General features: G+C 42.7%; 2 protein-coding genes across 2 annotated transcripts in view; one reads left to right on the top strand and one right to left on the bottom strand.

Annotated features, from left to right (window-relative positions):
* Positions 1-11,626, bottom strand: part of LOC138364787 (streptococcal hemagglutinin-like) — a 46,578-nt gene extending 34,952 nt beyond the window's left edge. Inside the window, exons 1-6 of the mRNA XM_069324761.1 lie at positions 11,576-11,626; positions 9,544-9,698; positions 8,318-8,934; positions 3,203-3,292; positions 2,501-2,806; positions 2,141-2,356 (exon numbers count right to left, since the gene is read on the bottom strand). Of these exons, the coding sequence (XP_069180862.1) occupies positions 2,141-2,356; positions 2,501-2,806; positions 3,203-3,292; positions 8,318-8,934; positions 9,544-9,698; positions 11,576-11,626 (1,435 nt within the window). The remainder of the gene's footprint in view (positions 1-2,140; positions 2,357-2,500; positions 2,807-3,202; positions 3,293-8,317; positions 8,935-9,543; positions 9,699-11,575) is intronic.
* The window catches only part of Bmcp (uncoupling protein Bmcp mitochondrial), an 83,117-nt gene continuing 77,773 nt past the window's right edge, over positions 9,452-14,795 (top strand). Inside the window, exons 1-2 of the mRNA XM_045762158.2 lie at positions 9,452-9,579; positions 13,009-13,088. Coding sequence (XP_045618114.1) covers positions 13,025-13,088 — 64 coding nt within the window. The 5' untranslated portion in view covers positions 9,452-9,579; positions 13,009-13,024. The remainder of the gene's footprint in view (positions 9,580-13,008; positions 13,089-14,795) is intronic.

The following is a 14,795-nucleotide window of genomic DNA, read 5'->3' as shown; positions in this document are numbered from 1 at the left end:
ATTAACTGTGGCAGTAACATTAACTTTGGCAGTAACAGCTGTGACAGTGACATTAACTGTGACAGTAACATTAACTGTGACAGTAACATTAACTGTGGCAGTAACATTAACTGTGACAGTAACATTAGCTGTGACAGTAACATTAACTGTGGCAGTAACATTAACTGTGACAGTAACATTAACTGTTTCAGTAACATTAACTGTGGCAGTAACATTAACTGTTTCAGTAACATTAACTGTGGCAGTAACATTAACTGTGGCAGTAACATTATCTGTGGCAGGAATATTATCTGTGGCAGTAACATTAACTGTGGCAGAACAAAGGTATAAATAGCTCTCAAACACGTTGGGAATATAAAAATTAAAATTTAATGACGAAGAGTTGGTATTAATTTAGTACTCTTTAAATTTTAATATTAAATGACTGCGTAAATTTCACCAGCGTTATACTTTTTATATAATAATTAGATTGTTTTAACTGACTGTTCTTCTCTTACAAAAAATTTGAAACTAAAAAAATTATTAAATATTGTTGAAAGTTAATTCTATGTTCAAAGATTGTTTAAAAATAAGATATACTTTGTCAGCGTGAAGGAGAGGTAACCCCTAGAGGTGACGTGTTCTTCATGAATATATCAGTTTACTGCGTGGAGAAAAAACTGTTTTAAAGTTTGTTTTACTTTAAATATTTCAGATTTTATTTACTTTATGTCTCTTGTTCCGGTCCTTTGAAGGAAAATATAAAATATTTACTCACAAAGACATGTGTGTGGGTTGGGTGTTTAGACATGTGTGTGGGTTGGGTGTCTAGACATGTGTGTGGGTTGGGTGTTTAGACATGTGTGTGGGTTGGGTGTCTAGACATGTGTGTGGGTTGGGTGTCTAGACATGTGTGTGGGTTGGGTGTCTAGACATGTGTGTGGGTTGGGTGTCTAGACATGTGTGTGGGTTGGGTGTTTAGACATGTGTGTGGGTTGGGTGTCTAGACATGTGTGTGGGTTGGGTGTCTAGACATGTGTGTGGGTTGGGTGTCTAGACATGTGTGTGGGTTGGGTGACAAGACATGTGTATGGGTTGTGTGACAAGACATGTGTGTGGGTTGGGTGTTTAGACATGTGTGTGGGTTGGGTGTTTAGACATGTGTGTGGGTTGGGTGTCTAGACATGTGTGTGGGTTGGGTGTCTAGACATGTGTGTGGGTTGGGTGTTTAGACATGTGTGTGGGTTGGGTGTCTAGACATGTGTGTGGGTTGGGTGACAAGACATGTGTGTGGGTTGCGTGTCTAGACATGTGAGTGGGTTAGGTGTCTAGACATGTGTGTGGGTTGGGTGACAAGACATGTGTGTGGGTTGGGTGTCTAGACATGTGTGTGGGTTGGGTGACAAGACATGTGTATAGGTTGTGTGACAAGACATGTGTGTGGCTTGGGTGACAAGACATGTGTGTGGGTTGGGTGTCTAGACATGTGTGTGGATTGGGTGTTTAGACATGTGTGTGGGTTGGGTGACAAGACATGTGTGTGGGTTGGGTGTCTAGACATGTGTGTGGGTTGGGTGTCTAGATATGTGTGTGGGTTGGGTGTCTAGACATGTGTGTGAGTTGGGTGTCTAGACATGTGCGTGGGTTGGGTGTCTAGACATGTGTGTGAGATGGGTAACAAGACATGTGTGGGGCTTGTGTGTGTAGATATATATATGAATGTAATTGGCTGGGTTTATACAGGCGCCGCGTCGACTGGGCCAGTAGGCCTTCTGATGGTGACTTTATTCACTTGTTCTTTCATTCTCAGTAATTGTGTCTGTGGCAGTAACATTAGCTGTGGCAGTAACATTAGCTGTGGCAGTAACATTAGCTGTGGCGGTAACATTAGCTGTGGTAGTAACATTAGCTGTGGCGGTAACATTAGCTGTGGCAGTAACATTAGCTTTGGCGGTAACATTAGCTGTGGTAGTAACATTAGCTGTGGCGGTAACATTAGCTGTGGTAGTAACATTAGCTGTGGCAGTAACATTAGCTGTGGCAGTAACATTAGCTGTGGCAGTAACATTAGCTGTGGCAGTAACATTAGCTGTGGCAGTAACATTAGCTGTGGCAGTGACATTAGCTGTGGCAGTAACATTAGCTGTGACAGTAACATTACCTGTGGCAGTAACATTAGCTGTGGCAGTAACATTAACTGTGGTAGCAACATTAGCTGTGTCAGTAACATTAGCTGTGGCAGTGACATTAGCTATGACAGTAACATTAGCTGTGGCAGTAACATTAGCTGTAGCAGTAACATTAGTTGTGGCAGTAACATTAGCTGTGGCGGTAACATTAGCTGTGGCAGTAACATTAGCTGTGGCAGTAACATTAGCTGTGGCAGTAACATTAGCTGTAGCAGTAACATTAGCTGTGGCAGTAACATTAGCTGTGGCAGTAACATTAGCTGTGGCAGTAACATTAGCTGTGGCAGTGACATTAGCTGTGGCAGTAACATTAGCTGTGACAGTAACATTACCTGTGGCAGCAACATTAGCTGTGGCGGTAACATTAGCTGTGACAGTAACATGAGCAGTGACAGTAACATTACCTGCGGCAGTAACTTGAGCTGTGACAGTAACATTAGCTGCGGCAGTAACATTAGGTGTGGCAGTAACATTAGCTGCGGCAGTAACATTAGCTGTGACAGTAACATTAGCTGTGGCGGTAACATTAGCTGTGACAGTAACATTAGCTGTGGCGGTAACATTAGCTGTTGCAGTAACATTAGCTGTGGCAGTAACATTAGCTGTGGCAGTAACATTAGCTGTGGCAGTAACATTAGCTGTGGCAGTAACATTAGCTGTGGCAGTAACATTAGCTGTGATAGTAACATTAGCTGTGGCAGTAACATTAGCTGTGGCAGTAACATTAGCTGTGGCAGTAGCATTAGCTGTGGCAGTAACATTAGCTGTGGCAGTAACATTAGCTGTGGCGGTAACATTAGCTGTCGCAGTAACATTAGCTGTGGCAGTAACATTAGATGTGACAGTAACATTAGCTGTGGCGGTAACATTAGCTGTGACAGTAACATTAGCTGTGGCATTAACATTAGCTGTTGCAGTAGCATTAGCTGTGGCAGTAACATTAGCTGTGGCAGTAACATTAACTGTTACAGTAACATTAGCTGTGGCGGTAACATTAGCTGTGACAGTAACATGAGCAGTGACAGTAACATTACCTGTGGCAGTAACATGAGCTGTGACAGTAACATTAGCTGTGGCAGTAACATTAGCTGTGGCAGTAACATTAGCTGTGGCAGTAACATTAGCTGTGACAGTAACATTAGCTGTGGCAGTAACATTAGCTGTGACAGTAACATTAGCTGCGGCGGTAACATTAGCTGTGACAGTAACATTAGCTGTGGCGGTAACATTAGCTGTGGCAGTAACATTAGCTGTGGCAGTAACATTAGCTGTGACAGTAACATTAGCTGTGGCGGTAACATTAGCTGTGACAGTAACATTAGCTGTGGCAGTAACATTAGCTGTGGTAGTAACATTAGCTGTGGCAGTAACATCAACTGTGACAGTAACATTAGCTGTAGCGGTAACATTAGCTGTGACAGTAACATGAGCTGTGACAGTAACATTAGCTGTGGCAGTAACATTAGCTGTGGCAGTAACATTAGCTGTGACAGTAACATTAACTGTGACAGTAATATTAGATGTGACAGTAACATTAACTGTGACAGTAACTGTGACAGTAACATTAACTATGACAGTAACATTAACTGTGACAGTAACATTATCTGTGGCAGTAACATTAGCTGTGGCAGTAACATTAGCTTTGGCAGTAACATTAGCTTTGGCAGTAACATTAGCTGTGGCAGTAACATTAGCTGTGGCAGTAACATTAGCTTTGGCAGTAACATTAGCTGTGGTGGTAACATTAGCTGCGGCAGTAACATTAGCTTTGGTAGTAACATATTAGCTGTGGCGGTAACATTAGCTGTGGCAGTAACATTAGCTTTGGCAGTAACATTAGCTGTGGCGGTAACATTAGCTGTTGCAGTAACATTAGCTGTGGTGGTAACATTAACTGTGGCAGTAACATTAACTGTGACAGTAACATTAGCTGTGGCAGTAACATTAACTGTGGCAGTAACATTAACTGTGGCAGAAACATTAGCTGTGACAGTAACATTAACAGTGGCAGTAACATTAATTGTGGCAGTAACATTAACTGTGGCAGTAACATTAGCTGTGGCGGTAACATTAACTGTGACAGTAACATTAACTGTGACAGTAACATTAACTGTGGCAGTAACATTAGCTGTGGCAGTAAATTAGCTGTGGCAGTAACATTAACTGTGGCAGTAACATAAGCTGTGGCAGTAACATTAACTGTGACAGTAACACTAGCTGTGGCAGTAACATTAACTGTGGCAGTAACATTAGCTGTGACAGTTACATTAGCTGTGGCAGTAACATTAACTGTGACAGTAACATTAACTGTGGCAGTAACATTAACTGTAACAGTAACATTAACTGTGACAGTAACATTAACTGTGGCAGTAACATTAACTGTGACAGTAACATTAGCTGTGGCAGTAACATTAACTGTGGCAGTAACATTAACTGTGACAGTAACATTAACTGTGGCAGTAACATTAACTCTGGCAGTAACATTAGCTGTGGCAGTAACATTAGCTGTGGCAGTAACATTAACTGTGACAGTAACATTAACTGTGACAGTAACAATAACTGTGGCAGTTACATTAACTGTGGCAGTAACATTAGCTGTGACAGTAACATTAACTGTGGCAGTAACATTAACTGTGGCAGTAACATTAACTGTGGCAGTAACATTAACTTTGGCAGTAACAGCTGTGACAGTGACATTATCTGTGACAGTAACATTAACTGTGACAGTAACATTAACTGTGGCAGTAACATTAACTGTGACAGTAACATTAGCTGTGACAGTAACATTAACTGTGGCAGTAACATTAACTGTGACAGTAACATTAACTGTGACAGTAACATTAGCTGTGGCAGTAACATTAACTGTGGCAGTAACATTAACTGTGACAGTAACATTAGCTGTGGCAGTAACATTAACTGTGGCAGTAACATTAACTGTGGCAGAAACATTAGCTGTGATGTCGTGACGCTGAACCCCGGTTCATTCCGAACACAGTGATTACACAACACATAACACCTTGCCTCAGCACCCGTTACTACCACCGTGTACTCCTACACACACCAGACCCTTGAGGCGTACCACTAGGTTTGTACTGGAACACAATGAATGAACATATCGAAGGTATTTAAAGGCCGTCGGGTTTTGTCATTTTATTACAAAGAATAGACTCTGACAAATAATACTATATTAATTAACATACTCTATTAGGTCAATACACTTCCAATACCTATAGACCACTTGACCTCCGCGATCACCACCCACACTCGTAACTTCCGCCTAAGTCCCTAATACGGAATGATTACTACAACGCTCCACACCCGGTTAGTCTTACATTCAATACTCACATACTGCAGACTTAACTTGGTCACTAAGATCACAACAGGCTCTCTCATAGCTGTCTGCTACACTTCGCTGCTGCTACAAACGAAGACCTCGGAGGACTTGCTAGTTCAACTTCCACAACCAGACTGCCTCCAGTCAGCCATCTACCTCAACCATTTCACCCCACCTCTCAAGGAAGGTATAATCCGATTAACCTTATCCCTAGAGAGGTAATCTTGTTCCTAGAAGCCTGACGAAGAATAATTCCTCTTTCCAGGAATTATTAATTTGGCTAAACAGCTTCGGTCTTAATCCATTGACCTTTCTTAGATATGTGATCCATAGTCTGTCTACTTACATGTACTTTCAATCATCATTCGTTAAGTGTTGTAGTAATGATCCTCTAGCTAATAATTCCTACTAACTTGTGGATTACAACACCGACAGTAACATTAACAGTGGCAGTAACATTAATTGTGGCAGTAACATTAACTGTGGCAGTAACATTAGCTGTGGCGGTAACATTAACTGTGACAGTAACATTAACTGTGACAGTAACATTAACTGTGGCAGTAACATTAGCTGTGGCAGTAAATTAGCTGTGGCAGTAACATTAACTGTGGCAGTAACATAAGCTGTGGCAGTAACATTAACTGTGACAGTAACACTAGCTGTGGCAGTAACATTAACTGTGGCAGTAACATTAGCTGTGACAGTTACATTAGCTGTGGCAGTAACATTAACTGTGACAGTAACATTAACTGTGGCAGTAACATTAACTGTAACAGTAACATTAACTGTGACAGTAACATTAACTGTGGCAGTAACATTAACTGTGACAGTAACATTAGCTGTGGCAGTAACATTAACTGTGGCAGTAACATTAACTGTGACAGTAACATTAACTGTGGCAGTAACATTAACTCTGGCAGTAACATTAGCTGTGGCAGTAACATTAGCTGTGGCAGTAACATTAACTGTGACAGTAACATTAACTGTGACAGTAACAATAACTGTGGCAGTAACATTAACTGTGGCAGTAACATTAGCTGTGACAGTAACATTAACTGTGGCAGTAACATTAACTGTGGCAGTAACATTAACTGTGGCAGTAACATTAACTTTGGCAGTAACAGCTGTGACAGTGACATTAACTGTGACAGTAACATTAACTGTGACAGTAACATTAACTGTGGCAGTAACATTAACTGTGACAGTAACATTAGCTGTGACAGTAACATTAACTGTGGCAGTAACATTAACTGTGACAGTAACATTAACTGTGACAGTAACATTAGCTGTGGCAGTAACATTAACTGTGGCTGTAACATTAACTGTGACAGTAACATTAGCTGTGGCAGTAACATTAAATGTGACAGTAACATTAGCTGTGGCAGTAACATTAACTGTGACAGTAACATTAGCTGTGGCAGTAACATTAACTGTGACAGTAACATTAGTTGTGGCAGTAACATTAACTGTGACAGTAACATTAACTGTGACAGTAACATTAACTGTGGCAGTAACATTAACTGTGGCAGTAACATTAACTGTGGCAGTAACATTAGCTGTGACAGTAACGTTAACTGTGGCAGTAACATTAACTGTGGCAGTAACATTAATCGACAGTAACATTAGCTGTGGCAGTAACATTAACTGTGACAGTAACATTAACTGTGGCAGTAACATTAACTGTGGCAGTAACATTAACTGTGGCAGTAACATTAGCTGTGACAGTAACGTTAACTGTGGCAGTAACATTAACTGTGGCAGTAACATTAACTGACAGTAACATTAACTGTGGCAGTAACATTAACTGTGGCAGTAACATTAACTGTTGCAGTAACATTAGCTGTGGCAAGACAAAGGGGCCCCTGACAGCTGAGTGAATATTGCTCAGGATATGTAGTCCTGAGGTTCCGGGTTCGATTCCCGGTGGAGGCTGAAACAAACGCGCAGTGTGACGGACCTCGTCGCACTCTACAACTCAGGCGCCGAACTGCGGCAGTTGACCTTCCCATTAATCGCAGTGTCCCATCTTGTAGTGCGGTGTGCTGCAAGGTGACGACCAACCACCCACGAGGGAGGGAAGTCAGTGAAGTCGGGACAGTGGAAGACTTGGGTGGACTTAATTTAAGTTAATTTAATTAATAATTATCACTTTCGCGCATCAGTTACTCCTGGAGGCGTAACCAACTTTCCTCTGGAGTGCGCGTGACGGACTCGCCTACGAGACACGAGAAAAAATATTTGTATAAAATCTATTTTCTATCCGATCAACTTTGGGATAGTTTACCAATGTTTGCCATGAAAGTTTTATTTTCTTTAATAGCCGCATGGCCTATTTAGGAGAACGGCATAGCATTGCATCATCGTGGTAAGACTATTGTATTGTTGACACGACGTGCTAGCTATCGGAGCGCTGCGGCTGAGCGCTGTAGACATCACTCCTGGAGGTGCTAGCCAGAGGGGCTAGGTGAGTGTAGCTGATTTTACTGATTGAGCGTCCCAGCGAGTGTGCAACGGACGTGCAACATCGAAGACCTCGTCAGAGGCATATTGTGGTCGTCATCCGTGAAGCCGGCGAGCGAAGGGCTAGTAACGCATTCTCTTGTATGTTATAATGGTGATAAGAAATAACTATGGGTTATTTTAAGTGTCATTCTTTTCATTTTACCTTTAAACATTACAATATATTCCCACCTAGATTAGGGTTCTCTGAACTTGAGTAGGATCAGAGTTTTAAAGAACCCGGTTACGAAAGGTTCGAAACAGGCAGAATTTCTATCACCCTGATGCGCCTGTTTACCCAACAGTAAATACGTACCTGGGAGATAGACAGCTGTTACGGGCTGCTTCCTGGGGATGTGTAACATAAAGGAGGCCTGGTCTACGTCCCTGAGAGTAGTGTGGATGTCATGTGTCATCCACACGTCCCTGGGAGTAGTGTGGATGTCACGTGTCATCCACACGTCCCAAGGAGTAGTGTGGATGTCATGTGTCATCCACACGTCCCTGGGAGTAGTGTGGATGTCATGTGTCATCCACACGTCCCTGGGAGTAGTGTGGATGTCATGTGTCATCCACACGTCCCTGGGAGTAGTGTGGATGTCATGTGTCATCCACACGTCCCTGGGAGTAGTGTGGATGTCATGTGTCATCCACACGTCCCTGGGAGTAGTGTGGATGTCATGTGTCATCCACACGTCCCTGGGAGTAGTGTGGATGTCATGTGTCATCCACACGTCCCTGGGAGTAGTGTGGATGTCATGTGTCATCCACACGTCCCTGGGAGTAATGTGGATGCCATGTGTCATCCACACGTCCCTGGGAGTAGTGTGGATGTCATGTGTCATCCACACGTCCCTGGGAGTAGTGTGGATGTCATGTGTCATCCACACGTCCCTGGGAGTAGTGTGGATGTCATGTGTCATCCACACGTCCCTGGAAATATACATTAGCTGTGTGAGCTTGGGTCTCACACGCGAGGGGTCCGGGGTTCGAGTCCTCTACAGCCCGGGTAAATGGAAAGCAATTATCAATCACTGATTCTAAGGGAGTGCGGCCATCTTGTTGATGTGTGCAACAAGAGTGTTGATGAGAGCCACATTGTGTCACAGTTGACCACTAATGTCATAAATAATGTTCACTCTAGCTATTTTGAACATTAGTTCAATAACAATTGTTTATCATCATCAAATTCTGAAAGTTAATCGAAAATTCTTGAAATATTTGTTCCAGTGCCTGCGCGCTGCGGCAATGTTTACAAAGCTCTTTGTTTGATAATTGATTATACATATTAACGTAATTCTGGGTAATTAAACCTCGCCCGTCTTCCAGTGTGTAAGTGGGCGGACCGTATTGGCCGAGATAAGTGGAATTATCTTCGAAAATCTTGATTTTTGATGTAGTAAGACAGATTGTTGTGTTGACGGTGTCATGGCGGTTGATGGCATCCGAGCCAGCCAGATGAGCATCGTCGCCGGAGGCCAGCCAGTCACCTCTGGCCGCTCGTAGCAGTAGTACGCGTCGCCTCTGCTCTCCGCTATTTACTGAATCATTTTTCGTGGTTCCACATTTCCTCCCAAGGTGAGAGCCAGCATCTTAGACGCCTCCCTGCAGACAGCCGCACTTTCTGTGCCGTCTTGGAGGCTGGCTGCCTCAAATATGTAGTTTACGCCGCGTACGGTGGTATGAGAAAATATTTCCTGGAGTGAATATTTCGAAACTGTGATTATTATCTAATGCTTTTATCCGGCCGCGTGTGTCGGATACGGAACTTGTGGAGGGTTATCCGGATGTTGATGTTGGGGGGGGGGAGTGTTTGTGTTCGGTGTAGAGGAAATATTGTGATGTTTTATCCGGCCGCCGGAGAGCGGAGAGAGCCCCAGACGGCGGCTAGGGTGATGGCCCCTCCCCCCCCCCTCCATCCCTCCCCCCTCTCTCTCACATTATATATATATATATATATATATATATATATATATATATATATATATATATATATATATATATATATATATATATATATATATATATATATATATATAATTAATCTAATTAATAATATAAAATTATAATTATATATTAAATTATCTGTTAGATTAAGGACCTGCCCGAAATGCTGCGCGTACTAGTAGCTTTCAAGTTCAAGTATGTTTATTGAGATAAGCAATAAATACATCTCAAAGGGATAGAGTAGCTTAGGCTATTTCTACCCCCCTATTCTAGTAGCTTTACAAGATTGTAAATACTACAAACCCAATGTACCTTCTTGTATATAAATAAATAAATAAATTATATATATATATATATATATATATATATATATATATATATATATATATATATATATATATATATATATATCGTGTGTGTATTAATATGTATTAAGTTAAATTAGGAGGCCGTCGTCTCCATTGGGTGTTAACCTTATACCATTATAAAGCCAGGTATATGCTGTTATACCCGGGGTGTCTTGTGTGAGCCACTCCAAGGTCACTTACTTCAATTGTTATGCCTTCAGAGTCATGTTACTCCGGGGTTAGTGCATTATAATGAGGACATTACGGGCTAGAGTGGTGGGGTTTAACGGTTTGTGTATACACCTTGTTGTGCTTGTGGGGTTTGAGCTCTGGCTCTTTGGTCCCGCCTCTCAACTGTCAATCAACCTGAGTACAGGTTCCTGAGCCTACTGGGCTCTTGTCATACCTATATTTGAAACTGTGTATGGAGTCAGCCTCCACCACAACACTGCCTAGTGTGAATGTGTGTATTAACTATTTGTGTATGCAGAATCGAGCTATTTAGCTCTTGGACCCCGTCTTTCTAACCAATCTAGTTTTCCTCTATTATGTCTACAACATATATTTCTCTCTAACACACACACACACACACACACACACACACACACACACACACACACACACACACACACACACACACACACACACACACACACACACATTCCCAGGAAGCAGCATGTAGCAGCTGTCTAACTACCAGGTACCTATTTACTGCTAGGTGAACAGGAGCACCAGGATGAAAGAAACCTCATTTGTTTCTGCCTCTGCCGGGGATCGAACCCGGGCCCTTAGGACTACGACCCCAGAGCGCTGTGAACTCAGCCGGGAAGCCCCATTCGACACAGAAACCCCATGTACTCACCTAGTTGTGCTGGCTGGGGTTGAGCCTTGGCTCTTTGGTCCCGCCTTCCAACTGTCAATCTACTGGTGTATACATTCCTGAGCTTCTGGAGCTTTCATATCTACATTTGAAACTGTGTATGGAGTCAGCCTCCACATCACTTCCCAGTGCATTCCATTTACTAACTACTGATACTGAAAAAGTTCTTTCTAATGTCTCTGCGGCCCTTTTGGGTACTCAGCTTCCACCTGTGTCTTCATGTGCGTTGTTCACCCGTGTTAATCCATCCTTGTCTACCCTGTAAATTCCTCTTAGAATTTTGTATGTGGTGATCATGTCTCCCCGAGCTCTTCTGCCTTCCAGCGATGTGAGGTGCAGTTCACGCAGCCTTTCCTCATAACTCATGCATCTTGGCTCTGGAACTAGCCTAGTGGCATACCTCTGAACTTTTTCCAGCTTCATCTTGTGCTTGACAACGTACGGGCTCCATGCTGGGGCTGTATTCTCCAGGATTGGCCTTACATATGTGGTGTACAAGGTTCTGAAAGATTGTTTAGGTCATCTTGTAGCCTCATACTATCTTTCTCCGTTCTAATCCTACCTTGAGGTGCTTCCGGGGCTTAGTGTCCCCGCGGCCCGGTCGTCGACCAGGCCTCCTGGGCGCCTGGAGGCGCCCTCCTCATATTATCCTCCTCATAATTTTTGCATCATCCGCAAACATTGAAAGGAAGGAGTCTATTCCCCTCTGGGAGATCATTTACATATATCAGGAACGGCATAGGTCCAAGAACTGATCCCTGTGGGACTCCACTGGTAACGTCTCGCCACTCCGAAATCTTCCTCCCTCACAGTGACTGTCTACTGTCGCTTAGGTACTCTCTTATCCAATGGAGTACCTTCCCTCTCACTCCTGCCTTCATCTCCAGCTTTTGCACTAGTCTCCTGTGTGGTACTGTGTCAAAGGCTTTCTGGCAGTCAAAAAATATGCAGATCTGCACAGCCCTCTCTTTCTTGTCTGATTTTTTTTATTACTTTCTACCACAGACGTGGCCACACATTTACAATGCTAACCAGCATATATACATTTTCTTCTGTCCTCCATAGACAGGGTTAGAGATCAGTTAAACATATAGTTCAGGGATTTATTGAACAATCAACCACAGAAGGTGATTCGGTACTTTTAAAATGCTAAGCTAACCTACATACGTAAATACATAGATACATAGATTTACGTATGCCCTACATAAAGTGATCGAAGTATCATTAATGTGCATTTGCAAAGGTGAAATGCAATTCTGATCAGCTTCCATATGTACTTTATACACATACATATACATACACACACATACGTACATATACATATATACATGCATATATACACATGCATTCACATACATTTGTCTCTTTTTACTCTGACAGGGTGAGATAGCTGACCTGATTTTTGTTGCCTGGTCATAGAATTCAATTAATCCTGTGAGGCAGGACTTGTCATCCCTGAACCCTTACTGATGTTATGTTTCAAAGTTCTTTCATTCCAGATGTTCCATTAGCTTTTTTTCGCACAAGCTTCTCTATAAGCTTGCATGGTATGCAGGTTAGGGACACTGGCATGTAGTTCAGTGCCTCCTGTCTATCACACTCCTTGAAAAATTGTGTGATTGTGTGTGTGTGTGTGTGTACTCACCTATTTGTGCTTGCAGGATCGAGCATTGACTCTTGGATCCCGCCTTTCCAGCTATCGGTTGTTTACAGCAATGTGTGTGTGTGTGTGTGTGTGTGTGTGTGTGTGTGTGTGTGTGTGTGTGTGTGTGTGTGTGTGGTGTGTGTGTACACAATTACGCCAAGGTAATATGCGAGTGTTTACATTTGCAGGCTGTGCTAACGTGGGATGGGCCGCAGCGACTGGCGCCCATTCATCTACGGGGGCGTGTCTGCCTGTATTGCTGAGTTCGGTAAGTGTTCTGCGGGCTCCTCTAGTACACATTTCACTCACAATACATTCATCAAACACCTGTCCATATATCAAACCCGTACATCTTTCCTCGATCAAGGCGGCTTAGTCTGCACTAAACAGTTTTAAGACTTATGAATCACTGCTATGGCAATAACACTAATAATCTAGGGTTGCAAACTTTCCATGTTCATATGAGTATTTATTAAATACAAATGCAAGTATTTATGAAACTAACTATAAGAGTTGGTTTAAGTAGAGACATAAATTGGTGATGAAGCCTAACGCAGGTAAACCTTCCTGCTTGATACCTGCTTGATGGAGTTCTGGGAGTTCTTCTACTCCCCAAGCCCGGCCCGAGGCCAGACTCGACTTGTGAGAGTTTGGTCCACCAGGCTGTTGCTTGGAGCGGCCCACAGGCCCACCGAATCTTTCCTTCACAAGTCTGCAAGTCGTAATGTCTACATTGACTTTTAAACCAAGGAAACATAACCCCATCCTTGGAGTAATAGTATAAACTATATGATGACTAAAAGTAGCTGCAGTAGGCCTACTGGCCCATAAGAGGTAGCTCCTAGTAACCCTAGACGATGATAATATAGTGATACTAGATATTGTTCCTTCACACAACACAATAACGTGGTTTTTAGAAATAATACCATTGATGTCACATCATTGATGAAAACAAGAATTCTTAAAGGAGAATTCTTATGGGAATAAGTTCAATATAGTGCATTAGCATTTAATGAAAACTAAGCATGATTATATATGTGGAGGGCTTTGAAAGAAACATGAACAACATTTTGTTTATAGGGAGGAATTATCAAAATATTGTATATACCTCTGACACAGATTTAACCATACTGCGATCTCTCTCGCCGCATCCATCCATCCTCTCAAATTCGTTCAAGTGTCTATGAGGGAAAACAGACATGCAGATAATGTGCGAGTGACGCGCATGCGTGCGTGCGTGTGTGCGTGTGTGCGTGTGTGTGACTAGGCTGCAGGAACACCGGAGGCGGCTGCAGAATACCGTGTTAATTTTAGCCATGGTACAGTCCCGCCCGGCCAACTACACATTATGTCTGAGCGGCGTATATGTCTTGGAGTCACGTCCAAGACATTCAGACAGTTCTTGATTGGGCACGAGTAACAAAATACTGTAATAATTCGCACATTATGAAGTTAGAGTGAGCGATTTAGTGAGGCAACTTTTCCAACCTGTCAGCCAAAAGTTGGCGTATTTGGTGGACTATACAATGTTCCAGCGATGTGTCAATATTTCATTCAAAATGATCTGCTACCAGAAATTTTAGCCAAATATCCCCAGTTTGCTAACTGTAGGTAGTAACTAAGTGATTGTAACCTATCCACCGCTGCCCACTGGATGGGGAGGGAGGGGGGGCGGTGTAACCTATCCACTGCTGCCCACTGGATGGGGGGCGGTGTAACCTATCCACCGCTGCCCACTGGATGGGGGGCGGTGTGCAGGACAAACATATAAATTGTGACACTAGCTCTCCACATATGTCAGTTTTGCTTAATTTAGAACCTGTACTTGAGGTCGATCTCGAACCCATTGTTGATGTGATGACTTATATTGAATTTTGTAACTAGCTCATCAAGATTGTAAGTTGCTTAGCTAAATGAATTGTGGGGTTCAGTCCCTGAGCCCATTATGTGCCTCTGTAACCCTTTCCACTACCGC

Source organism: Procambarus clarkii, chromosome 14, assembly GCF_040958095.1.
Source record: "Procambarus clarkii isolate CNS0578487 chromosome 14, FALCON_Pclarkii_2.0, whole genome shotgun sequence".
NCBI classification, from domain to species: Eukaryota; Metazoa; Arthropoda; class Malacostraca; order Decapoda; family Cambaridae; genus Procambarus; species Procambarus clarkii.
This window is presented reverse-complemented; position numbering and strand designations above follow the sequence as displayed.